At 45.1% G+C, this 26,300-nt stretch overlaps 1 protein-coding gene across 4 annotated transcripts in view; it reads right to left on the reverse strand.

Moving 5' to 3' along the window:
• Positions 1–232: 232 nt before the first annotated feature.
• The window catches only part of CALN1 (calneuron 1), a 674,755-nt gene continuing 648,687 nt past the window's right edge, over positions 233–26,300 (reverse strand). For 3 of the 4 annotated variants that reach the window (XM_033193351.1, XM_033193349.1, XM_033193350.1), the window contains 2 exons: positions 24,906–25,062; positions 233–2,678 (listed from right to left, as the gene is read on the reverse strand). In XM_033193351.1, coding sequence (XP_033049242.1) covers positions 2,551–2,678; positions 24,906–25,062 — 285 coding nt within the window. In that variant the 3' untranslated portion in view covers positions 233–2,550. The remainder of the gene's footprint in view (positions 2,679–24,905; positions 25,063–26,300) is intronic. The other variant, XM_033193348.1, reaches the window with a different exon arrangement.

The raw sequence follows: 26,300 nt of genomic DNA on the forward strand, positions 1-26,300 counted from the left end.
TCTCTGTTCTCCAGCAGGAGGCAGAAGAACTTGCAGAAAAGCCGCCTTCGAAGAAGTACTCATTTTCGGCCGGGCGCGGTGGCTCAAGCCTGTAATCCCAGCACTTTGGGAGGCCGAGACGGGCGGATCACGAGGTCAGGAGATCGAGACCATCCTGGCTAACACGGTGAAACCCCGTCTCTACTAAAAATACAAAAAAAAAAAAAAAAAAAAAAAAAAAAGAAGTACTCATTTTCTGCCCTGAAGACCAGCCTCAGCTGCGGCATTTCAGGCCCCTCTCATGGGGGAGGGGGCTTTGAAGAATCATCCCTGGGGTTTCTACCCAGTCTACTTAGGGTCCTGCACCCCTATCCCCAGGAGGACGTGGTTTGGTGGTTCAGGGGTTAGGGAAAGATAGGGAAATATATCCCTTCAAGATCTGCTCTGCCCTCCCATCCAAATCCAGCTGGGAAAGGGCAAACTGCCCAGGGCAGATATTAAGGATGAGGTTGTTTGATGTGTTAGTATTCTGCATTTGGACCTGTTCTAGTTCAGAATTCCAATCCTAAGGGGACAGTGGTGAGTCAGCCAACGGGAGTGACAGAAGGGGCAGGCATGCAGTGTGCAGGCAGCAGGGCAGGTAAGGGGGAAAGGCAGGTTGCTGCCTCCTTGGTCTAGCCTTGCTGGGCTGAACTCCAGGAAGTTTTGCAGAGGGACCTGCAATCCCCCAGGCTCTTAAGAGCTTACATCTCCTCCCTCCTCCATACTATGGCTCAAACCCTAGTTTTACTTGTGCTCATCAGGAATATTCACACTCTCCCACAAAGGGAAAGTTTCTACAGCTGCCCCCAGGCTGTTGCCAGGAGCACTTGCAGAGGTGAATAAGAAAACTCTCATCGGAGACCTTGGGTGCTCCAAGTCTGAGAAGGCAGTAGGGAGAAAGCTGAGCGGGAAGACAGGGAGGGAGATCAGGAACACACAATGCACCAAAAACCCTACCCACTGCACTGAGACAAGAAAGCTTCCGGTGGCTCGATACTGGAAGAAAGGGGGGAAGCATGTAGTTTTAGGATGTAATCAAAAGAAGTAGGAGCAAGGTAATTCCATTACAAAATAAAGACCTGAGCTTGGAAAAGTACAAAGGGAACTATTACATCTAGAGATTACTGGCTAATCTGACTACACAAGCTTGAATTCATAGTAGTGGCTGACATCTAGGAAAAGTCAGGAAATTACAGACTTGGAATGGAGTTGAAAACAGATCCTTGGTTCAGTTACCTTCCCCAACGAAAGTATTCTGCAGGCAGGAGTAAATTACCTGTTCTGTTGGCTAAACTCATAAACATCTTTTCCCCCCACCTCCTGAAAATAAGTCAGTTGCAGAATGTGAAGGCCAGAAGATCTTATGTAAAATACAGTCGTTTGATCTCTCCATCTTTCCATTTTGGATTGCATTTCTCTTTTTAGCTGGGGAAGACTAACTAACAAAGCTAACTCCAAGGTAAGGGAAAGGTAAGATGCACAAGGACCTTAACTTACAAAGGTCATCTGGCATAGAGACGTGGTGGGTCTCCATGACTCCAGATGGCTGGGTGTGGGTGTCAAAACCTCACTGCCAGTCTCAGTCCCCTCCCCCTCAACCTGCCTCACCTCTGCCCCAAAGAAGCAGGGATGAGTGTGGGAGGGAGGACAAGCTTATGTTAGGTGTAAGCGATTAGGGAAGAATGACGTCACACACGAAGAAGCCAAATATATATATCTGTCTATGTGATAGAGATGCCCACGATTACGCTTCTTTTTTTTTTTTTTCTCTAATGGCAGCACAGGCGGCAAAGCTGGGAGAAAGGCTCTCTGCAGATTCCAAAATGCTGGTGCGGGATGGGCTCTAGGAACAGAAAGCCAAGTGCCAACGGAAACTGAGAGCACCCCAGCTCTACCAATGGCAGTCCTCTAGAAAAGGCAGTAAGAACGGAAGCAGTGAGGGGTGCAGCTAAAGACCACCAGGGGCTGCACCCCACTTAATGGCTTTCCCCTCATGCCTTGGGGGGTCTCCACTGGGTGGAGGAAGGAAGCCAGGGTGGGATGGAAAGCCCTCTCTTCTGTGGCAACCCAGAAGTCAGCCTCTTGGAACCGAGGGTTGACCTCAGCAGAGAGTGTCCTGTTGACCCTTGAGTTGAAAGAATGGGGAGTGGAGGTGACTGTGTGTTCATGCCTCTCTCGCTCTCTCATCATTATACCTGGATGGCCGCTGGAATTCCGAGATGAAGATGAAGTTTTTCTCTAGAGTTATGACTGATGGTTGAAGCAGTAATTTGGAAATCCTGGCTATTTATTGCATTAGAAAACAAAACCATTAAAGCACTGAAGACAGCCCTTTAGTGTCCCTGCCAAGGAGATGAAGCTGAAGTGCAACCTCAGTTGCACTCAACCTTGGGTTCTTTACTGAACGGTTCCATCGTCCGCATCCATCCATAGTCCATAGGTCCGTGTCTGCTGTATGGAGGAAGAGTCTGCCCGCAGGGCATGCACATGCGCGGTGAGCTGCAACACAGTGTGGCTGGCGGGAGGCTGCTACTCCATGCCGCTCCGGAGTATCTGGTTGGCTGCAATCAGCATGACGCTGATGATGAAGGCCATAGCAAAGGCGCATATGAGGCTCTTCCGGACACAGGTCTGTCTGTTCTGCTTCTGGGAATGCACTGGTGGTGGGAGGAGCAGGTGTGGGAGGAGGGAAGAGGGGTTGGGAGAAGACAGAAGAGAGAAATGACACAGTGAGATAGGTTGCAACTCTTCCTCAACAGGCCAGCAGTGAGTCCTATAGGATGAGACTGGTCAAATCAAGTTGACAGGCACTTATGGGACTGTTACCAAGCAGACTGCATAATATAAAACACCTTCTGGTGAAAGGTATGAAATGAGGAAACTTCTAGAAAAAGAACCATGATGGATGTGATGTTAAGCTTTCTGATAGAATAGAGCTAGAATGACTTTCAGAGCCAGGAAATATGGGACATTTCAGAGTAAGTTTCATAAAAGGCATCATCCAGTGATTGCTGTATCCATTTCTGCAGCTGATAGAAACAGAGCAGAAGTTCAGATGCTTCCCTACATCTCTGTGATCAGCTGGGTGCAACTTACCTTTCCTGGACGGTTTTTTGGGTTTTGCTAGTCAAATCACTGTAAGCGACTTCTTGCATTATTTCAGACATACACATAGTGGTTCTACAGTGGGGTTGTTGGACAAGCAGCATCCCCATTGCTGAGAGCTTAACAGCTTTTTTTTTTTTTTTTTTTGAAACAGTGTATTGCTCTGTCTCCCAGGCTGGAGAGTGGTGGTACTATTGTAGCTCACTGCAGCCTTAACCTCCTGGGCTCAAGCTGTCCTCCCACTTCAGCCTCCTGAGTAGCTGGAACTACAAGTGTGCACCACTGTGCCTGACTAATTTTTTTTAATTTTCATTTTTGTAGAGATGGGGTCTTGCTATGTTGCCCAGTATAATCTCAAACTCCCCTGGGCTCAAGCCACCCTCCTGCCTCTGCCTCCCAAAGTGTTGGGATTACAGGCATGAGCCACCATGCTTGGCCACTGAGAGGTTTTTGAAAATGCAGATTCTTGACTGGGTTTGGTGGCTCTCACACCTGTAATCCCAGCACTTTGGGAGGCTGGGGTGGGCAGATCACCTGAGGTCAGGAGTTTGAGACCAGCCTGGTCGACATGGTGAAACCCTATCTCTACTAAAAATACAAAAATCAGCCAGGTATGGTGGCACATGCCTGTAATCCCAGCTACCTGGAAGGCTGAGGCAGGAGAATCGCTTGAACCTGGGAGACAGAGACAGAGGTTACAGGGAGCTGAGATCATGCTACTGCACTCCAGCCTGGGCGTCAGAGCAAGACTCTGTCTCAAAAAAACAGGCAGATTCTTGTCCAGCCCCCACCCCAGATCTGCTGAATCAGAGGCTCTGGGAGTGGGGGCCCCTATCTGTGTTTAACAAGCCCTCCATTAGAGCTTAGATGCTGCTGAAGTTGGGGAAGTGGGGATTGCTCAAGGCTGGGGGGGGGCGGGGAGAGGAAGAGAGAAAAGAAGGAAAGAAGGAAAAAGAAAAAAGAAAGAGAAAGAGAAAGAAACAAAAGAGAAAGAGAAAGAAACAAAGAAAGAAAAGAGAGGCCGGGTGCGGTGGCTCAAGCCTGTAATCCCAGCACTTTGGGAGGCCGAGACGGGCGGATCGCGAGGTCAGGAGATCGAGACCATCCTGGCTAACACGGTGAAACCCCGTCTCTACTAAAAAATACAAAAAAAAAAAAAACTAGCCGGGCGAGGTGGCGGGCGCCTGTAGTCCCAGCTACTCCGGAGGCTGAGGCAGGAGAATAGCGTGAACCCGGGAGGCAGAGCTTGCAGTGAGCTGAGATCCGGCCACTGCACTCCAGCCTGGGCGACAGAGCAAGACTCTGCCTCAAAAAAAAAAAAAAAAAAAAGAAAGAGAAAGAGAAAGGGAGAAAGAAACAAAGAAAGAAAGGAGAAAGAAGAAAGAAGAAGAAAGAAAGAGAAAGAGAGAAAAAAAGAAAGGAACACCCACTCCAGAGTTTTTCATTCAGTAGGCCCGGAGTAGGATGGAGTTGCTGGGGACAGGAGGGGTGTGTGTGTGTGTGTGTGTGTACATGTGTGTGTTGTTGGGGACATTAAATCAGAGGTGTTGAAGAAAATGGCTCTTTACACTCAGCTGTTAAAGAAGACTGCATAGCAAAAGAAAAAGGTCAAGGTTGTATCCACGTGCCTTTAAAGAATGTAAAAATCACTCAAGCTCAAAAGGAGAAAGAGAAAGAAAGAAAGAAGAAAGGAAGGAAGGAAGGAAGGGAGCGAGGGAAGAGAAAGAACAAAAGAAAGAAAGAAGAAAGAAATGAAAAAGAAAGAGAAAGAGAGAAAGAAAGAACAAAGAAAGAGAAAGAGAAAGAACAAAGAGAAGAGAGAAAGAAAAGAAAGAAGAAAGAAAAGAAAGAACAAAGAAAGAAAGAAGATATAAGGAAGGAAAGGAGAAAGAGAAAGAGATGGAAAGAAATAAAGAAGAAAGAAGGAATGAAAGGAGAAAGAAAGAAGAAAGAAGAGAAAGAAGGAAAGAAAGGAGAAAGAAAAGAGAGAAGGAAGGAAGAAAGAAAGAAGAAAAGAAAGAGAAAGAAAGAAAGAAAAGAAAGAGGGAGGGAGGAGAAAGAACAAAAGAAAGAAGAAAGAAATAAAAAAGAAAGAAAGAAAAAGAAAGAGAAGAAAGAAAAGAAAGAAGAAGGCAAGGAGAAAGATAAAGAGAGAGAAAGAAGTAAAGAAAGAAGAAAGAAGGAAAGAAAGGAGAAAGAAAGAGAAACAAAGAAAGAAGAAAGAAGAGAAAGAAGGAAAGAAAGGAGAAAAAGAAAGAGAGAAGGAGGGAAAGGAAGAAAGAAAGAAGACAAGAAAGAGAAAGAAAGAAAGGAAGAAAGAAAGAAAGAGAAAGAAAGAAGAAAAGAAGGAAAGAAGGAAAGAAAGAAGGAAAGAAGCAAAGATGCACTTTGATGAAGTGCATCAGGGATCCCAGGCATTGCATTACCTCAGGGAAACTGAGTGGACGTCAGAATGTCTTTCCTGTCTCCTTCTTTTCCTCTACACTTTCTCCCTTGCCCTCTGTCCTGCAGTGGTGCACGGTTCCCCAATTAGCTTAGAGGAGACATCTGTGCCCTGGAGGTCGGCAGGAAGCCACCTACTCCAGAGCAACTGGCTGAAACAGCAGCACCAGTGCCAGCTGAGAGTTTGATACAAATGAGATTCTCAGCCCTATTGCAGAATTACTGAATCACAGGAGGTTCGGAATTTGTGTTTTAATAAGCTCTCCAGGCAATTAAGCAATTGCTAGACACCCACTCTGGAGTTTTTTGATTCAGTAGGCCCGGAGTAGGATGGAGTTGCTGGAAACAGGAGGGGTGTGTGTGTGTGTGTGTGTGTGTGCGCGCGCGTGCATGTGTTGTTGTTGTTGACATTAAATCAGGGGTGTTGAAGAAGACGGCTCTTTACATTCAGCTGTTAAAGAAGACTGCATAGCAAAAGAAAAAGGTCAAGGTGGTATCCACATGCCTTTAAAGAATGTAAAAATCACTCAAGCTCAAATAGCTCTCTCCCTTGATGTTAAGTGGCTCATCCAAGTTCCTGGTAATATTAATAACAGGGAAGAAGTAGGAAGCTGGCCATATTTCCAAAGACAAACAACTTTCTTCAAGAGAAAGGATCCCAAGGGCTTGTCAAAGGATCTCTAAAAATGGTATTGATCTTTTTTGTGGCTGTGTAGTATTCCATGATGTTTATGTACCACATTTTCTTTATCCAATCTACCATTGATGACCGTTTAGGTTGATTTAATGTCTTTGCTATTGTGAATAGTGGTGCAATGAACATACACATGCATGTATCTTTATGGTAGAACAATTTATATTTCTCTGGATATATACCCAATAATCGGATTGCTGGATCGAACGGTAGTTCTGTTTCTAGCTCTCTGAGGAATCGTCACACTGCTTTCTACATCCTTTACAGGAACATTGATGGGGCTGGAGGCCACAATCCTTGGCAAACCGACACAAGAAGAGAAAATCAAATACTGTATGTTCTCACTTACAAGTGGGAGCTGAATGATGAGAACACATGGAGGCAAAGAGGGGAACCACAGACACTGGGGCCTACTTGAGGATGGAGGGTGGGAGGAGGGAGAGGAGCAGAAAAAAATCACTATTGGGTTCTAGGCTTAGTGCCTGGGTGGTGAAATAATCTGTACAACAAACGCCGGTGACACGAGTTTACCTATAGAACAAACTGCACATGTACCCCTGAACCTAAAATAAAAGTTAAAAAAATGGCATTGAGCAGGAAGGTGTCTCCAGAAAGCCAGGCTTCAAGAAAATGCACTTCAAATGCTGGGTGTGGTGGACAGAACTGTGACCTGGCACTAATTCATGCGTTTCTTGATAATTATTGAAGATTATAATGCATTTGCACTGTACCATATTTTTGTGTATTTATTTACTCTTGCCTCTTGCTGTCTATTATTTAGAAGTCTGTAATAGAAGACTATAGGTGAGCCTGGGACACACTGTAAGTCTAAGATCTGACTTACAGTGACCCAGCCGCAGCCCCCAGCCTCCTCACCAATATGATGCTTGTGAATTCTTTCACCATCATCTCTTAGGTCTCATCTTGTTATCTTTATTCCTTCTGAATCCACTGATTTCTGCTTCCCTGGGGTGATTTAAAGTATCTGTGGCTCAGCTTTCTTCTTGTTGATTCAAGCTTCCACCTTTTGCTACTAAGAATAATGCTGTTTAGGTGTGGGTCTCAGAATCTTACAAGTTCTCACCTGGAGGAAGACAATATTCCTGGGGTAGAGATGGGCTTTATCTCATCAGTAGGCAAACGTACAAAGATGCCAAATCCCAGGAAGGAAAAAGGAGGTGGCATTTAAGAAGGAAAGGGCCAAAGCAGAAAATAAGACGAGAATGTGGAAGTAGCATATCCTAACGCTTTCTGGCTAATTTATTCTGAGCAGCTTCTTCGCCTGGAAATGTTTCCGAAGGTAGCCCTTTTCCATTCCATCTTGAGGGCTCGTGAAAGCTTTAGGAAGAGAAACATTGCATGACTGGGCTGAGGGAGAAAGTTTTTGCTGAAGCCCTTCTTTGTGAAGGTCAACCAGGAAACAACGTTACCAGCAACAGGATTATCCCCCAGGAGAGGGGAGCTGCAACTTTGATCTAAAAATCCATCCAAGCAGTAGGAGGGGAGAGATAAGGACCAAGCAATTGCCTGGAGAATTTAGATCAATGTCCTATAAGCGGAGAGGAGTAGAGCCAGGTGCAGTGGCTCATGCCTGTAATCCCAGCACTTTGGGAGGCTGAGGTGGGCGGATCACCTGAGACCACGAGTTCGAGACCAGCTTGGCCAACATAGTGAAACTCCATCTCTACTAAAAATACAGAAAAATAGCTGGGAATAGTGGTGGGCACCTGTAATCCCAGCTACCAGGAAGGCTGAGGCAGGAGAATTGCTTGAACCCAAGAGGTGGAGGATGCAGTGAGCCGAAATTGCGTCATTGCACTGCAGCCTGGGCAACAAGAGTGAAACTCCATCTCAAAAAATAAAAAAAATAAAAAAAGCAGAGAGGAGCTTCTAGATCATTAGTGGATCGCGGCAGCTCTGAAATAGACCTTAGTCTGAGTCAGTACCCTGTGCTTTGATGAAAATCATTTTATACTGCATTCTGACATCATCATAAATTGTGTGGCTAAGCAAAGAGGAATGACTTTGGAGCCAGAGCAATATCTGGATCATGATTCTCTGTGTGACCTTGAGCAAGTAAATTTCGCTAGGCCTCAATCTTCTCATCCATAAAATGGGATAATAAGATCTATCTTATTGGGCTGGGTGTGGTGGCTCACACCTGTAATCCCAGCACTTTGGGAGGCTGAAGCAGGTGAATCACCTGAGGTCAGGAGTTTGAGACCAGCCTGGCCAACATGGTGAAACCCCATCTCCACTAAAATTACAAAAAAAAAAAAAAAAAAAAAAGATTAACTGAGCATAGTGTGGTGTGCCTGTGATCCCAGCTACTTGGGAGGCTGAGGCAGGAGGATCACTCGAACCCAGGAGGCAGAGGTTGATTGCGCCACTGCATTCCAGCCTGGGCGACAGAACAAGACTCTGTCTAAAACAAACAAACAAACAAACAAACCCAAAAACAAACAAACAAAAGATCTATCTTCTTGTGGAGATTATGCATATAGGAAGAAACTGGAAAATTGTGCCCCATGAATGTGAGCTCCCTTGTATATGCCTTTTAAATGTTCCTATTTCCTGATTGAACACCAGCCTCAATGGGCTGGGTACTGTGTTAAGAGCTTTGTTGGTTCTATGTACAGAGGTCACAGAGCAGCAGATCTCATATGTGATGGGTGTGTCGTCTTCATTTACTGCGTGAGGAGCCTGAATTCCAATAAGTGAAGTTCAAGGTCATTTGGGAAAGGGTAGACGTGGGATTTGAGCCAAGAGCTTACTGTAATACCCAGGTTCAAAACTCGTGTACAAATTCTTCTTGGTTTCCTGCATAGCAATACATAGTTCCAAAGAAAATGCACTTCAAACGCCGGGTGTGGTGGACAGAACACGGCACTAATTTATGCATTTCTTGGTAATTATTGAAGCTTATCATACATTTGCATTGTACTATATTTTTGCGTATTTATTTACACTAGCTGTCTATTATTTAGAAGTCTGTAATAGAAGACTATAGGTCAGTCTGGGAAAAACTGTGAGTCCAAGATCTGACTTCTTCCCCTAATTGCCGCTTAGGAGCCCTGGACAAGTGAAGGAACTTCTGCCAGCGTCAGTTTCTCTCTCTGTAAAAGGAGCTAATAATTGCTCTGCTCATCTCAAGAATTATTTCAAAGATCAATGAGCTAATCAAAGTGAAAGCTACATCCAACTGTAAATTGCCAGAGAAATACAAGATTTCATTCTTGCATCCCCTGAGGACAGGAGGAAACCCCTGCTGGTTTTTCATCCTATTCCCTGCAACCTACAGCACAAGGCTGAGACTACCTCAGATGCTCCAAATCTTTGTTTTCATCTCTTCCTTCATTAAGTCATTCAGAACTGCAGCTAGACTCACCTTTCCCTGCAGGCTTCCTGCAAAGGCCCCCATTGATGGGAGAAGCCTGTTCCATCCTCTAAGCTCAGCACAGAAGACCACAGCTCACTCTTCCCCACTTCCCGGCTCTATTCCTAGACCACCCTCCTCCCCTTCCCTCCCCACAGCCACCTCTGTTCAGCCAAGCAGGTCTCTCATTTTCTTCAATGCAGATCAGTGGTGCCTACTGATCTTGCCTCTTTTTCTTTTCTTTTCTTTTTTGAGATGGAGTCTCACTCTGTTGCCAGGCTGGAGTGCAGTGGCACGATATTGGCTCACTGCAACCTCCAACTCCCTAGCGATTCTCCTGCCTCAGCCTCCCGAGTAGCAGGGAGGGGATTACAGGCACACACCACCACACTCAGCTAATTTTCGTATTTTTAGTAGAGACAGGGTTTCACCGTGTTGGCCAGGATGGTCTCGATCTCTCGACCTTGTGATCCACCCGCCTTGGCCTCTCAAAGTGCTGGGATTACAGGCATGAACCACTGTGCCCGGCCATCTTCCCTCTTTTTCTCTGGGGCCCAGCCCAAACTTTTCTTTCCTCTGAGGTTTCTTCTGAACACCCTGCTCTATAAAAGGGCCTGCTCCTTGTATTTATTCATTGTAATGATCTAGCTTTCAAGATTTATTTATTTTTAATTAAGATGTAGTTCACATACCATAAAATTGGCCCTTGTTCGAAAATTAGGTCCAATTCAGCAGCGTTTAACATATTCGCAAGATTGTGCAACCGTCACCACTACCTAATTCCAGAGCATTTTATCACCCTAAAAAGAAATCCCAGGCATATTAACAGTCACTGCTCATTCCGATCGCTCTGCAACCCCAGGCAAACGCTAATCTACTGTCTGTCTCTAGGGATTTGCCTACTCTCACTCTTTCAAATAAATAAGATCATACGGTAGGTGACCTTTTGTGTCTGACTTCTTTTAGCATAATTTTTCAAGGTTCCTCCAGCTGTGTGTAGCATTTATCAGTACTTCATTCCTTTTTATGACCGGATAATAGTTTATTGTATGAATATATCACTCTTTGTTTATCTATTCATAAGCTATAAACATTTGGCTTCCTTCCACCTTTTGGTTACTATGAATCATGCTGCTATGAACATCCATGCACATGTTTACATGTCAACATATGTCTTAAATTCTCTTGGGTGCAAACCTAGAAGTTGAATTACTGGGTTATATAGTCTCCCCTCCCCTCCTTTTTTTTTTGAGATGGAGTCTCACACTGTTGCCCAGACTGGTGTGCAGTGGCGTGTTCTCAGCACGCTGCAACCTCCACCTCCCGGACTCAAATGATTCTCCTGCCTCAGGCTCCCGAGTAGATGGGATTACAGGCTCCCGCCACCACGCCCGGCTAATTTTATGTATTTTTAGTACAGATTACAGGTGTGAGCCACTGCGTCGAGCCTATGTTTCTTTCTTTCTTTCTTTCTTTTTTTTTTGAGACAGAGTCTGGCTCTATTGCCCAGGTTGGAGTGCAGTGGCGCGATCTCGGCTCACTGCAAACTCCGCCTCCTGGGTTCACGCCATTCTCCTGCCTCAGCCTCCCCCGTAGCTAGGACTACAGGTGCCCGCCACCACGCCTGGCTAGGTTTTTTTTTTTGTAGTTTTAGTAGAGACAGGGTTTCACCATGTTGGCCAGGATGGTCTCGATCTCCTGACCTCGTGATCCGCCAGTCTTGGCCTCCCAAAGTGCTGGCATTACAAGCTTGAGCCACTGCGCCCAGCCTCTGTTTCATTTTTTTAAGGAACTGACCTTTTTGTCTCTTACTGAATATGTCATGCTGCTGGTGATGTTTTCTATCTTCCCACTAAATCTTGGGCTCTTTTTCAGCACAGTACTTGGCACAGTGGAAGCTCAGAAAGTATTTGGGAATGAAACGTGAGTTGAGGAGGCTGCCGCGGGAGGACACAGAGGCAGAGTTTCCTGTTTTCCTGCAAGCTTGTTCACAGGCTTCATGCACAACAGACTGGTGGCTGCCTCAGCGAGACCTGGGTGTGCAAGCTCTAGCGACAGACTGTTGGAGTGTTTCTTTTCCTCTCTTATTTTAACAGCCATTCACACTGCTCCACTCGGCAAATGACAGGCAGTGGTTCTTGGCTTTTCTCCTGGAGACGGTCATCTGCAGAGACTCTGCCACTCATCAGCCCATGGCCCTGGAGACAATAGGTTCATAATCCCTCTGGCTTCAATCTCCACATTTGGGAGCTGGGCTGCACGTCTTCAGAGACACCAGCTTCCAAATGAGGCAAATCAGAGCCATGAAAATTCTGATTCCTTGCTCCATGACAGACCGACAGAAGTCATATTATTTTTGTCAGGGAGCTGGGGGTGCAGGGAAGTTAAAAAACAAAACAGTAGCAATCCCAGCTCAGGTGATTCTTAGGATAACCAGAGCCACCAGGCCTGGGAGCTATTTTTGCTCTGCGATCCTTCCAGTTCTGATATTTTATGATTCTACAAAATTGGCTACTTATGCACCCTAAAATGGAACTAACTAAGAGCTTTTGAAAGAGAATTTTGTATACACCTATGATATCAAAAATGCCCAGGCACCCAAACAAAACCCAAAGGAAGAGATGGAGGATGTGGCTTCTATGGAATAAGAGTGAGGTTGGTATGTTTCATGATGCTTTTCTTAAGAGGAAGATAAGTCATGCTGACTTGTGGGGCTGGGAGCTGGTCTCTTCTCCCCTACAAAATCTCATGCCCTGCATCTCAGGTTTGCTAGACCCAGACAGCTGTGTTTTGCTTTGAGAGTCCTACAATGGACTCTGGTACAGTAGCCAGGCATTGTTTTTGTCTCTCTAGAAGCCCTACCCTTTGTTCTAATAACAAAATTCACCTTTTGTGCTTGGGACCTGCACCACTCCATCTAGTGGAACTCAGTTCCTGACTTCACCTTTTCCACCATCACAAACCAGGTTGTCCAGGTGTCGTACCCAAAGATTGTTCTACAGTAGGCACCTGAGTTAAACAGGTTTGACTGGCGCTCCTTTTTGGATGAAGACAGATCCTGAGAGAGAAAATCTTGAGGCCTTGTGAAGACAGAGTCTGCCCAAGAACGGAGCTAACAGGGAGTTAAAAAGGACAGAGAGAGGGAGAGGCAGACAGCAGGCAAGAGAGAGACAGAGACAGAGACATACACACACACACACACACACACAGAGAGAGAGAGAGAGAGAGAGAGAAAGGAGAGAGATGTTGCTTGAACTCTTTGAGTCCAGGCCACACAAAGTTCACGCGCTTGACTTCCCCCATTATTTGAGCCAGTGATTTTCTTTTGTTTTTTTTTTTGAGACGGAGTCTCGCTCTGTCGCCCAGGCTGGAGTGCAGTTGTGCCATCTCCGTTCACTGCAAGCTCCGCCTCCTGGGTTCACGCCATTCTCCCGCCTCAGCCTCCCGAGCAGCTGGGATTACAGGCGTCCATCACACGCCCGGCTAGTTTTTTGTATTTTTAGTAGAGACGGGGTTTCATGGTGTTAGCCAGGATGGTCTCGATCTCCTGACCTCATGATCCGCCTGCCTCGGCCTCCCAAAGTGCTGGGATTACAGGCGTGAGCCACCGTGCCCGGCCGAGCCAGTGATTTTTAGTTTAAAAGAATCTCGGTTGGCTTTCTTTTATTTGCAACTGAAACTATCTTTTATTTATTTATTTATTTTTAGAAACTGGGTTTCACTCTGTCGCCCAGGGGGAATGCAGTGGCATGATCATAGCTCACTGCAGCCTCGATTTCTTGGGCTCAAGGAATCCTCCTGTCTCAGTCTCCTGAGTAGCTGGGACTGCACCATGCTTAGCTAATTAAAAAAAATTTTTTTTTGTAAACATGAGTCTCACTATGCTGCCCAGGCTGGTCTCAAACTCCTGGGCTCAAGTGATCCTTCCACCTTTGCCTCCCAAAGTGTTTGGATTACAGGTGTGAGCCACCATGCCTGGCCGATAAGAGTCTTTTTATTTTTATTTTCTTTTTCTGAGACAGAGTTTTGCTCTGTCACCCAGGCTTGAGTGCAATGGTGTGATCTCGGCTCACTGCAACCTCTGCCTCTGGGGTTCAAGCAATTCTCCTGCCTCAGCCTCCCAAGTAGCTGGGATTATAGGTGCCCACCACCATGACCAACTTTTTTTTTTTTTTTTTTTTGTATTTTTAGTAGAGACGGGATTTCACCATGTTGGCCAGGCTGGTCTTGAACTCCTGACCTCGTGATCCATCCGCCTCAGCCTCCCAAAGTGCTGGGACTACAGGCATGAGCCACTGTGCCCAGCTGGGTCTCTATTTTGTGTTTCAGAATCTCATTGCTTCCTACAGGTTTGCTGCGAAGGGTCCCCAAACAGAAGAAAAATTCCTTTTTGTCTGAAGTTCCAAATCTCTTTGAAAACTGTCCTCTGTCTCACCACTGGCTACTGACCTCAGCTCCTTAACCTCCTATGTCCACCCAAGGAGAAAGGTTTTATTTCAGGAAATTCACTGCACAGGAGGACTGGGAACAGATGGCGTTGATGACATATTGTACCTTTTTCATTTAGATGGGCAGGAGAGAACCATCGTGCACGGCCCGGTGATGGGCAGGTCTCCCCATCCAGGTGTGCACTTGATGGCCCGACAGGAACGCTGTGACTTCAGCAGGTAGGACTGCGCTGAGAACCTTGGATTTGGCTGCAAAATTCCTTCTGACCTTCCACTGAGCCCAGAAGTTTCTGTATCTAAATATGACCATCATCATCCAGCCTTTTCATGGGATGGATGAGGAAAATAAGGCTCAGAGAGGTTAACCAACTTTCCCGGGGTCACACAGCTAGTTGGCACAGAATCCACACCTCTTCCCCAGGGGGCTTCCTGGGGCTGCCTGGCTTGTGTCACCATCCTTGCCACTTGTTTCTTTTGTCCATCATATGGAAGTGCTGAGTGATTCAGAAGAGCTCTGCCTTGTCTTTCACAGAAACTATTTATTCCCCAGTTGGTGATTTCGCTTTACTTGCCTCTCCCGTGCCTGTTGTCAGAATGTCTAGAAAAATCTGACAGCTGGTATTCCATTTAGGGACAACACTTGGGGGATGTGTCTTGAGAGGGCGCACACACAGATCTTGCTGCGTTTCTACTCAACTTCCAAATATAATATGCTTTCGTCGGTGATGAAATGGAAAATGAGTATGGGTGATGAAACACCATTTTGTATGAAGACTTGGAAATGCCTAAGCCCACGTGAATGACCCAGGGTGACCATTGAAGATGCCAGGGCAGGGCATTGACAAGTAGACCCAGGTTAAAATTCTTTTTCTTTTGTTTTGATTCAGCAATTAAAAAAAATTATTATTTTAAGTTCCATGATACATATGCAGAATGTGCAGGTTTGTTATATAGGTAAACGTGTGCCATGGTGGTTTGCTGCACTTATCAACCCATTACCTAGGTATTAAGCCCCGCAGGCATTAGCTATTTATCATGACGCTCTCCCTCCCATTGCCCCCTGACAGGCCCCGGTGTGTGATGTTCCCCTCCCTGTGTCCCTGTGTTCTCATTGTTCAACTCCCACTTATAAGTGAGAACATGTGGTGTTTGGTTTGCTGATCCTGTGTTAGTTTGCTAAGGATGATGGCTTTCAACTTCATCCATGTCCCTGCAAAAGACATGATCTCATTCCTTTTTATGGCTGCATAGTATTCCATGGTGTATATGTACCACATTTTCTTTATCCAGTTGAAATTCTTTTTATAAAAACATTGAGACAGGATCTCGCTCTGTCACTCAGGCTGGAATGAAGTGGCATGATTGTGGCTTACTGCAGCCTCAACCTCCCAGGCTCAAGTGATCCTCCCACCTCAGTCTCCTGAGTAGCTGGGACTACAGGTGCCTGCCACCACGCCTGGTTATCTATCTATCTATCTATCATCTATTATCTATCTATCATTTATCTATCATCTATTATCTATCTATCATCTATCTATAATCTATCTATCTATGTATCTACCTATCTATCATCTATCTACCTATCAATTATCTATCTATCATCTATCTACCTGTCAATTATCTATCTCTCTACCTACCTACCTACCTACCTACCTACCTACCTACCTAGACAGGGTTTTGCCATGTTGCCCAGGTTGCAGGTTAAAATTCTTAGCCATCATTTGACTTGGAAAAAATGACTTCACTTTTGGCGCCTCAGTTTCCTCATTTACACGAAAATGGCAACAGAACTTGTCTCTCAGGGCCATGCAGAGGGGTCAATGCAATGTGTTAATATTAGGTTGGTGCAAAAGTAATTGTGGTTTTTGCCGTTAAAACACTTGCCATTGCTGGGCACGGTGGCTCACGCCTACAATCCCAGCACTTTGGGAGGCTGAGGTGGGTGGATCACCTGAGGTCAGGAGTTTGAGACCAGCCTGGCCAACATGGTGAAACCCGTCTCTACTAAAAATACAAAAATTAGCTGGGTGTGGTGGTGCAAACCTGTAATTCCAGCTACTCAGGAGGCTGAGACATGAGAATTGCTTGAACCCAGGAGGTGGAGGTTGCAGAGACCACACCACTTCACTCCAGCCTGGGCGACAGACCAAGACTGTGTCCAAAAAAAAAAAAAAAAAAAAAAATTGCCATTCCTTTTAATGGCAAATAGTGCAATTACTTGTGCACCAACCTAATAAATGACCAGCACTTGGCAGGCATGCGTGACAGTTCTCTTCCACCCTCTTCCTCCTGGACTGCATCCATATGGATTAAACAGTAAATATCCTGGAAGCAAGCACTATCAACCTTAATAGATAGTATAATGTGTCATGGGAGTACTTAATAAGAATCTGGTGACCGGCAAATAGATGATTCAACCACAAAGATCACTGAATTCCATAGATGCCAGCAACTGGAACCAAATAATAAGATATAAATTCGTCTCAGTGTCGTTGAGCTTATGATCTCTAAAATCAAGAATGTCTGGTGCCTAATATGAGTGGAACTGAGGCAAAACATCTTTAAAAACTCCCTTATTCAGCACAAATGGTGAATAAGTACTTTCAGTAAACACATACTTAAATGTCCAACCTGTTATGGGGATATGGGCTTGGTAAGTTCTTTATTCAGAGTTGGGGTCTTGCTCTGCTGCCCAGGCTGAAGTGTATTGGTGCAATCATAGCTCACTGCAGCCTCGAACCCCTGAGCTCAGGTGATCCCTCCACCTCATCCTCCCGAATAGCTGAGACTACAGGCATGCGCTACCATGCCTGGCTAATTTAAAAATTTTTCTTTTTGTAAGGAAGAGGTCTTGCTATGTTGCCAGGCTATGGTCATTTTTCCAAAAAATTAAGACACAAAGATTGACAAGTAACACAAAAGTGTATCAAGCTGGGCACGGGGGCTCACGCCTGTAATCTCAGCAATTTGGGAGGCCGAGGATGGGAAATCGCTTGAGGTCAAGAGTTCAAGACCAGCCTGGCCAACATGGTGAAACCTCTTCTGCACTAAAATACAAAAATTGGCTGGGCGTAGTGGCACACGCCTGTAAGTCCAGCTACTCAGGAGGCTGAGGCAGGAGAATTGCTTGAATCCAGGAGATGGAGGTTGCAGTAAGCTGAGATCGCGCCACTGCACTCCAGCCTAGGTGACAGAGCAAGACCCTGTCTCCAAAGGAAGGAAGGAAGGAAAGAAGGAAGGAAGGAGGAAGGAAGGAAGGAAGGAAGGAAGGAAGGAAGAAGGAAGGAAGGAGGAAGGAAGGAAGGAAGGAGGAAGGAAGGAAAGAAAGAGAGAGAAAGAAAAAAGTATATCAAGCATATTTTATCGTAATTAGGGGATTCAGAGATATCTGAGAGACTGGGAGTGCATGAAAGTCATGCTTTTAACCAAATATTCTCATGAGTCTGGGGACATATAAAGTTCTAATAGTATGTAATGCCAGAGAGTTCCTGAATCCAGAGGGGCAAAATGAATTCATATGCACAAAGCACCCAGCATCACGGATGCAATGTGGTCAGCACTTGACTCAGTTTGAGTGATTTTCCATCTGGAAGCCCTGAGCTAAGGTCTTCTAGCCTGCTCCCTGCCTTCAAAAGGGTTTCTGTAGGGAACTCCTTTTGGTGCTCTAGGAAAATTAGTTCTATATGCAATGTGAGCCCCTGACACAGGGTTTTCTGGAGAGGTCAGGAAGACTTCCCTTCTTTTTTTTGACAGTCTTACTCTGTTGCCCAGGTGGGAGTGCAGTGGCACAATCTCGGCTCACCGCAACATCTGCCTCCCGGGTTCAAGCTATTCTCCTGCCTCGGCCTCCTGAGTAGCTGGGATTACAGGCACCTGCCACCACACCCAGCTAATTTTTGTATTTTTAGTAGAGACAGGGTTTTGCCATGTTAGCCAGGCTGGCCTTGAACTCCTGACCTCAGGTGATCCTCCCACCTCAGCCTCCCAAAGTGCTGGGATTACAGGAAGGAACCACTGCACCCAGTCAGGCTTGCCCAGTATCCAGCTTGGAGTTTCATCCCATTTCTTCTTGTCCCTTCCTTGGGAGACAATGAAAAAGTTGTTGCTTCTATGTGACTGCAGGGTTCTCACACCACAAAGATAAGGCAGACTGGCTTATTGGAGCGGCTGTGTATTTGTGTATATGTGTGTGTGTGTCTGTTGTTTGTGTTGACCTAAAAATGAAACAAGTAAAGATAACAAAATCAAACCAAAACTAAAACCTTTCCCATCAAAGGTGCCACAATCTTTGGGGTCTTATCTTTTTCTTTATTCTTTATTCTTTCATTCGTGTAGAAGGAATAGTCAATATTGCTGACTTAATGAAAACTGTCCGAACACCTTAGTAAAATTATCAGAGCCAAAATTCAGACAAATGAAAAATAGAATCATTGCTATAACATGGGCCAGCCACAGTGGCTCACACCTGTAATCTCAGTCCTTTGGGAGGCTGAGGTGGGATGATCACTTGAAGCCATGAGTTCAAGAACAGGCTGGGTGACACAGCAAGACCCTGTTTCTACAAAAGTAAAAAAATTAGCCTGGCATGGTGGCACACAACTGTAGTCCCAGCTACTCAGGAGGCTGAAGCAGGAGGATTGCGTGAGCCTGTGAATTCCAGGCTCTAGTGAGCTGTGGTGGTGCTACTGCATTCCAGCCTGGGTGACAGAGCAGGACTCTCTTTATTTTATTAAAATAAATAAATAAATAGGCCAGGTGCCGTGGCTCATGCTTGTAATCCCAGCACTTTGGGAGGCCAAGATGGGCAGATCACGAGGTCTGGAGATTGAGGCCATCCTGGCTAACACGGTGAAACCCCATCTCTAGTAAAAATACAAAACATTTAGCCAGGAGTGGTGGCGTGTGCCTGTAGTCCCAGCTACTTGGGAGGCTGAGGCAGGAGAATGGCGTGAACCCAGGAGATGGAGCTTGCAGTGAGCCGAGATCATGCCACTGCACTCCAGCCTGGGTGACAGAGCGAGACTCCGTCTCAAAAATAAAACAAAATAAAAACAAACAAACAAATAAACAAACCGACTGGGTGTGGTGGCTCATGCCTGTATTTCCAGCACTTTGGGAGGCCAGGGTGGGAGGATCTCTTGATGTCAGGAGTTCGAGACCAGCCTGGCCAACATGGCAAAACCCCCGTCTATACTAAAAATACAAAAATTAGCTGGGTGTGGTGGCACATTTCTGTAATCCCAGCACTTTGGGAGGCTGAGTTGGGAGGATCACTTGAGGTAAGGAGTTTGAGACCAGCCTGGCCAACATGGCAAAACCCCGTCTCTACTAAAAATACAAAAATTAGTAGGACGTGGTGGCACATGCCTGTAATCCCAGCTACTCAGAAGGCTGAGGCAGGAGAACTGCTTTAACTCAGGAGGCAGAGGTTACAGTGAGCCGAGACCGTGCCATTGCACTGGGCAACAAGAGTGAAACTCCGTATCAAAACAATATATAAATAAAATAAAAAATAAAAGGACGCTGATGGCATTTTCAAGTCCTCCCATTAATTTCGAATTGAGTCCTTGTCCCTTGTGCTGCCCGCAGCAGCCTTTTGAAACATTTTCCACGCTCCAGATCTCAATCCCACCTCCAGCTCTGCTGAGCTCCCAGCCCTCTGATGTGGGATTCTTTAAATTCCATCTCTGCCACAAAATGTCTGTTTCTTTGCCCATCTCCTAGTTTCTGGTGAAGAGGCAGATGTGCTCTTCCACCTTCTGATGGCAAAGACCTTCCTAACTGGTGTGATTACCTGTTAGATCTAATGAGAGCAGAAGGAAAGAACTTCCCAGGGATGAGGGGTGGGTTAGCAAAAGTAGAGAAGACCTGAGTGGGTGCGTTCTGGGGCAGAGGGAAGAGGCCCAGCCCATTCCTTTCCCTCTCATTGGTCGTGTGGGGTTGCAAGGAGGATTCAGTTTAATGACAAAAGAATTTCATCACTTGGAAGAAATAAAGGAAACCACCTTGGCCCTTCACAGTTAGGTGCTAGATTGATCAAGACTTGCGATGGAGGGAGCAGACAGAGTGAGTCAGGGATCTGAGATTGAACCATTCTGCCCCTGTAAACCTTAGGAAATTAATCAAGGAAGAAAGGCAGGAAGAAACAAAAATAAACCAAATTTGCCGCACACTCAGCATTGATCATGAGGTCAGCTTGTTTTCCAACTCGCTTCCTCATAGGCATTTGCTGCCTATTGCCCCAGAATCACATAGACCCTATTATAAGATTATAGTTCTTTATAATGTAATGATTTATATTCCTTTGGGAATATACCTAGTAATGGGATTTCTGGGTTGAATGGTATTTCTGGTCCTAGATCTTTGAGGAATTGTCACACCGTCTGCTGATAGATTGAGTAAAGAAAATGTGGTACATATACACCATGGAATACTATGCAGCCATAACAAGGAACGAGATCATGTCCTTGCAGGAACATGGATGGAGCTGGAACCCATCATCCTTAGCAAACTAACACAGGAACAGAAAACCAAATACTGAATGTTCTCACTCATAAGTGGGAGCCGAACAATGAGAATACATGTTGGGGGTGGGGGATGGGGAAGAGAGCATCAGGAAAAATAACTAATGCATGATGGCTTAATCCCTAGGTAATGGGTTGATAGGTGCTGCAAGCCACCATGGCACACATTTAAGTGTAACAAACCTGCACATCCTGCACATGTACCCCAGAACTTAAAAAATTAAAATTAATGAAAAAGAAAGCCAGGTGCACACACACTACACACACATGATTATAGTTCCTCCCTTTTTTGAGACGGAGTTTTCACTCTTGTTGCCCAGGCCGGAGTGCAATGGCACAATGTTGGCTCACTGCAACCTCCGCCTCCTGGGCTCAAGCAATTCTCCTGTCTCGGCCTCCCGAGTAGCTGGGATTCCACACACATGCCACCACGCCCAGCTAATTTTTGTATTTTTAGTAGAGATGGGGTTTCATCATATTGGTCAGGCTGGTCTCAAACTCCTGACCTCAGTTTATCCACCCACCTTGGCCTCCCAAAGGGCTGGGATTACAGACGTGAGCCACTGTAGTTACCCTTAACTGCCCTATTGATAACAACTTGAACAGTATAGAACATTAAGTTTTCCCTTTGAGATACTCTTTAGGTTCTACATATCAATGAGACTACTGATGTCAGACGGTCTGAAATTACCCCATAGGGAGCTGACTTACCAAAGAATGCAGTTTCCACATCCTGATGGTTTCATCAAATCAACAACCCCAATTTTTCAGTCTCTTGCCCTTCACAATCCACTTAAAAACCCTAGCTCAACACTCCTCAAGGAATGGATTCCTCCTGTCTTCTTGCTCAGCTACCCCACTGTCATTAAACTATTTCTCTGCTGTAAACCCTGCTGTCTCAGTGTATTGGTCTATTATCGAACAGTGGGCATAAGAACCTGGTGGTCCTGTAACAAGATGTCAGCCAGGGCATGGTTGATGTAACTGGGTAAGGCATGCAGGTTAGGCTAAGGGCAAAAGAGGACAGGGAGGAGTTGACAGTTTGGGAGAGATGGGGAGGCCCCAAAGGGCTCAAGGCTGGGAGGAGGAGAGGGAGATTTAGGAGGTGGAAGTAATGCAACTGCGCAATCAGGTCTTGATAGAAGAAGGGAAAGGTTCAAAGTGCCAACAGGCCCGTTTGTGGATATGGGAGCAATATGGAAGTGAAGGGTCTCAGGCGAGTCACAGGGTCTCAGACAAACTCCTCTAGTCCTAGCATGCTGAGCAGGTACACTCAGGGCTTCAATATTCTCTTCCTAGACACCTCTGCCCAAAATGCAATCAGGGAGGCTCTTTCTTGCATGTGGAAAGGCCTGTGAGCATTAAATATATTCACCCATGACTTTGATCATGCTTGATTCTTAAAACTAAACACAAATCAATGAGCTTGTGTCTGGGGGACAAAAAACCCTGACATAATGTTTTAAAGAAGTTTCTCTGAGATAAAAATATGCAAAAGGGATTATGTAATGAAGTTCCCAGAGGTCATACAAGAATGCAACGTGCAAATTACAAAATAACAGCTTTTTAAAATGAAATAAGATAATGAATTTTAAATCATTTAGTGCAGTACCTGGACTAACAGGCTCATGCCTGTAATCCCAGCACTTTGGGAGGCTGAGGAGGGGGAATCACTTGAGGTCAGGAGTTTAAGACCAGCCTGGCCAACATGGTGAAACCCTGTCTCTACTAAAAATACAAAAATTAGTCTGAGCATGGTGGCTCATGCTTGTAATCCCAGTATTTTGGGAGGCCGAGGCGGGTGGATCATGAGGTCAGGAGATTGCGACCATCCTGGCTAACATGGTGAAAATCTGTCTCTACTAAAAATACAAAACTTAGCTGGGCGTGGTGGCGGGCACCTGTAGTCCCATCTACTCGGGAGGCTGAGGCAGGAAGATTGCTTGAACCCAGGAAGCAGAGGTTGCAGTGAGCCAAGATCGTGCCGCTGCACTCCAGCCTGGGTGACAGAGTAAGACTCTGTCTCAAAAACAAACAAAACTAAACAAAACAAAAATATTACCATAGTTATTGGTTAGGTGATGGTTAGGTACCTAACCACAGTTAGATAATACCATAATAGTTATTATGTTTATTAAATATTATGGTAATAATGATTACCATAATGGTTAATTAACAATGTTAAGGCACTTAGTGCAGTACCTGGGCTAATAGTTATTAATGGCAATTAATAATGGTAATAATTATTAGTCTAGGCACTGCACTAAGTGGCTTAACATTATTAACCATTATGGTAATAATTATTAATAAACATTAATAATTATTTTATAACAATCAATACACATTATTAATAAACATAATTATTAATACTCGCATTATTATTGATAAATATTATAATTGCTATTAATGATCATTTGTTATATATTAATCATATTACATGAATTATAAATAAGCTATTGACAAATCATTAAAGGAAACCCAGCAAGGCTTCTCTTTGGTAGTCCCTTTGTCAGGCGTTTATTTGATTAATGTATAAGGTTTTGAGAAATAAAAAGGCCTTACTTAGAATTTAGATTATTTCCCAGGATAGCCTGACCTTTCCCAAATTACTAAGATCTATGACATTTCCCTGAACAAAACACTGATCCACCAGCAAAGGCTGTTGTGGAAAATGTGATGATGCCCAAAAATACCCTTCTTCACCCATCTCAAGAGTGCTCACTAGCAGTAGAGGGCTTGAGTCCCACATACTTTCATTGTGTGGGGCTCACATCGTCTGTCAGCCCAGAGCGAGATGGACTGGGAAGGCCAGGTCTGCTGTTTTCCCAAGTTTCAGTTCCCAATCTCTTCCCTCCTCATCCCTCCTAACCCTCGCAAGACCCCTGCATGTCCTGCTGGAAATGGCCTTGGCTGTGACCACCCCATCCTACCCTTATAAGATCAGTGTGACTCCCACTCCAAATACAGTCGTTGATGCTATCACCCCATTGTCACAGCAAGGAGACCAAGGCAGCTTCAGGACCACAACTGGGTTTTGTTTGATGCACGTGGCATTTTTGCAGTGTTTAAATTTGAGTGGCTCCAGAAGAGATCATCACTTTCTGCTTTGCAGCAGTTTCCACTACTCCCTCTCTCCCACTGTTTGCAACCTTGGAGTAGAGGCCATCTCCTGTTCCCTCCTGTCGTGGCATTTAATGCTGGCTCCATGATGCAGCAGTTCAGCCAAGACAGGACCGATGGGAGCCTGGGTTTGCATGGACAGTTCTGGTGCCTGGGACCAGCTCAGCCCCAAGCACAATAGCCTCCCTCCATAGCCCTCACTGGCTCAAAGGGAGACAGCTACAAGACCAGGCAACCAAATATATCCTTCTGGCATCTATGTGACAGCTTCCAAACTATGTATACTGACTTATTTAAATGTTCAAAAAATAATAATAATAAAAGAAAAAACAATTTGACCTCCTTAAGAAATGTCAGCATTGAACAGAAAAGTCGCTGATAGCCTGCTATATGTTTTAATGTAATTAAAAAATTTTTTTCTATACATCAGGGCTATTAAAGCCACTCTGATTTTCAAAATTGAAAAGAAGGATTAAATCCTTTAGCTTCTCAGGAATTCTCTACCGATTAGGAGATTCAGTAGGCTCTTTTTTTTTCTTTAAATTTGCTTTCATGAATAAAAAAATATATAACCTTACATGGGCCTCTTTTTTGGCCTCCAGAGAACCTTATTTCTTCTGTAACTACTTGGTTAAGTTCATGAGAGGACTCTGTCCCTGCTCTTTTTTTCTTTTTTTTTTGGCCAGTGCATTTGGGAACATACAGGTCATCCATTCCTAAGAATTCTGCGAAGTAGGTATAATCACCCTGATGTTTATAGATGAGGAAACACAGAGAAGGTCCGTCCTTTGCCTTAGCTCACACAACGGGGTCGACCCAAGTTTGCTGGACAGCCAAAATAGGCTCTTTGCATCGCCCCATACAGCCACAGCCAAGAAAAGGCAAACAGCACAAAACCACACATCCACTCACACACAGACCTCAGAGAGCCTTCAGAGAAAGGACAGGGTCAGGGGAGATTCTGCAAAAAATGCAGAATTTGGAGGAAAAAGGCGGAGAAAATGAAACCCACCACATCTTAGCAAAAAAGATCTTTAACCTCAGTCCTGAATTTTTGGCTTCGGTACAAGGCCACATCAACCCAGAAGCCTATGTGTAAACACGTTTTTCATATAGAGAATGTGGTGCATTGGCCTGTCCCGGACTGGGGAGGGGACGGCAGCAGGGGCACCTACCTCCTTCAAACTCTGTTTGGCAGTTCCCCGAGGTCTCATTCAGGCTCTCTTCCTCGTTGATAATGATGTTCTCAATGTCCTTCATCGTTAGGTGGTCTCGGAAGGCATGATAGAGAATGTGCTTCAACTCTTCCAGAGTTATCCTTTGCATGTCAAACTGTGGAGATAAAGAGTCGCGAGATGGTCAGAGCATGCGGAGATGGGAAGTCGGCTTGGGCCATGATAGGCAAGACCCACAGCTGTGCTGCAGAAGCTTGTCTCAGCGTTTCAGGATATCAGGTGAACAGTTTTCCATCCTGTTCAGCTCCAAGTATACTCGTGAACTTGCAGGGACTTATTGGGATGGTAGAGAGTGGAACATATTCCCTTCACTTTAGATTCTTGGAAGGAAAAAAAAGCCACCCACCAGTCTGGTTTCCTATTCACCCAGCCATCTGCTGTCAACCCTGCATATCTCGTGTACTCTAGAATGGTGAAACCATTCATATAATGCATACGTCTCTAAAAATTTTATAATTTACCAATACTCTGGCAATTCCCCTATTGGTTTAAGTATGTATCTTTTTTTTTTTTTTTTTTGAGATGGAACCTTGCTCTGTCACCCAGGCAGGAGTACAGCGGTGAGATCTCGGCTCACTGCAACCTCCGCCTCCTGGGTTCAAGCAATTCTCCCGCCTCAGCCTCCCTAGTAGCTGGAATTACAGGTGTGCGCCACCACACCCAGCTAATTTTTGTATTTTTAGTACAGATGGGGTTTTACCATGTTGGCCAAACTGGTCTTGAACTCCTGACCTCAGATGATCCACCCGCCGCGGCCTCCCAAAGTGCTAGGATTACAGGCGTGAGCCACTGCGCCTGGCCGGTAGTGTCACTTTCTTGGCCAATGCAATGTGAGTAGAAGTCACATCTATGACATCTAATTCACAGCTTTATGAATCATTGTGTGGTTCTAACATTTGTTCTTTTCCTCTGCTATGAGAATTGCATGCTCCAGATAGGGGCTGTTCCTTCGGGTTGGGTCTCAGAATGAGGATAAAGTGGGGAACACTTGCAGCTGAATCACAATGGACAGCTCACATCAGGAATCCTGTGTTGTTATGAGCCATTGAGATGTGGGGCTTGTTTGCTACCACAGTGTAACTTAGACCATTGTTGGTCTATGTCGAAAATAGAGAAATCGGTATATAAAACCAAGAGGCTACCATAACCAAAATTCTAAAATACAATGTACTGGTTCCAGAGCCAGACAGTGAAAAATGAGAAAACCGTGACCAGAGGCTGGAAAGACAGAGATCCCTGTTATACAATAGCAAAACATTTGGTAAAACTGTTGCCTGTGATACCTTGGACGACAGGTAGATATTGAATCCGAGTTCTGTGGCTTTAGATAAAAAG

Source organism: Trachypithecus francoisi, unplaced genomic scaffold (assembly GCF_009764315.1).
Source record: "Trachypithecus francoisi isolate TF-2019V2 unplaced genomic scaffold, Tfra_2.0 Lachesis_group4, whole genome shotgun sequence".
Lineage (NCBI taxonomy): Eukaryota > Metazoa > Chordata > Mammalia > Primates > Cercopithecidae > Trachypithecus > Trachypithecus francoisi.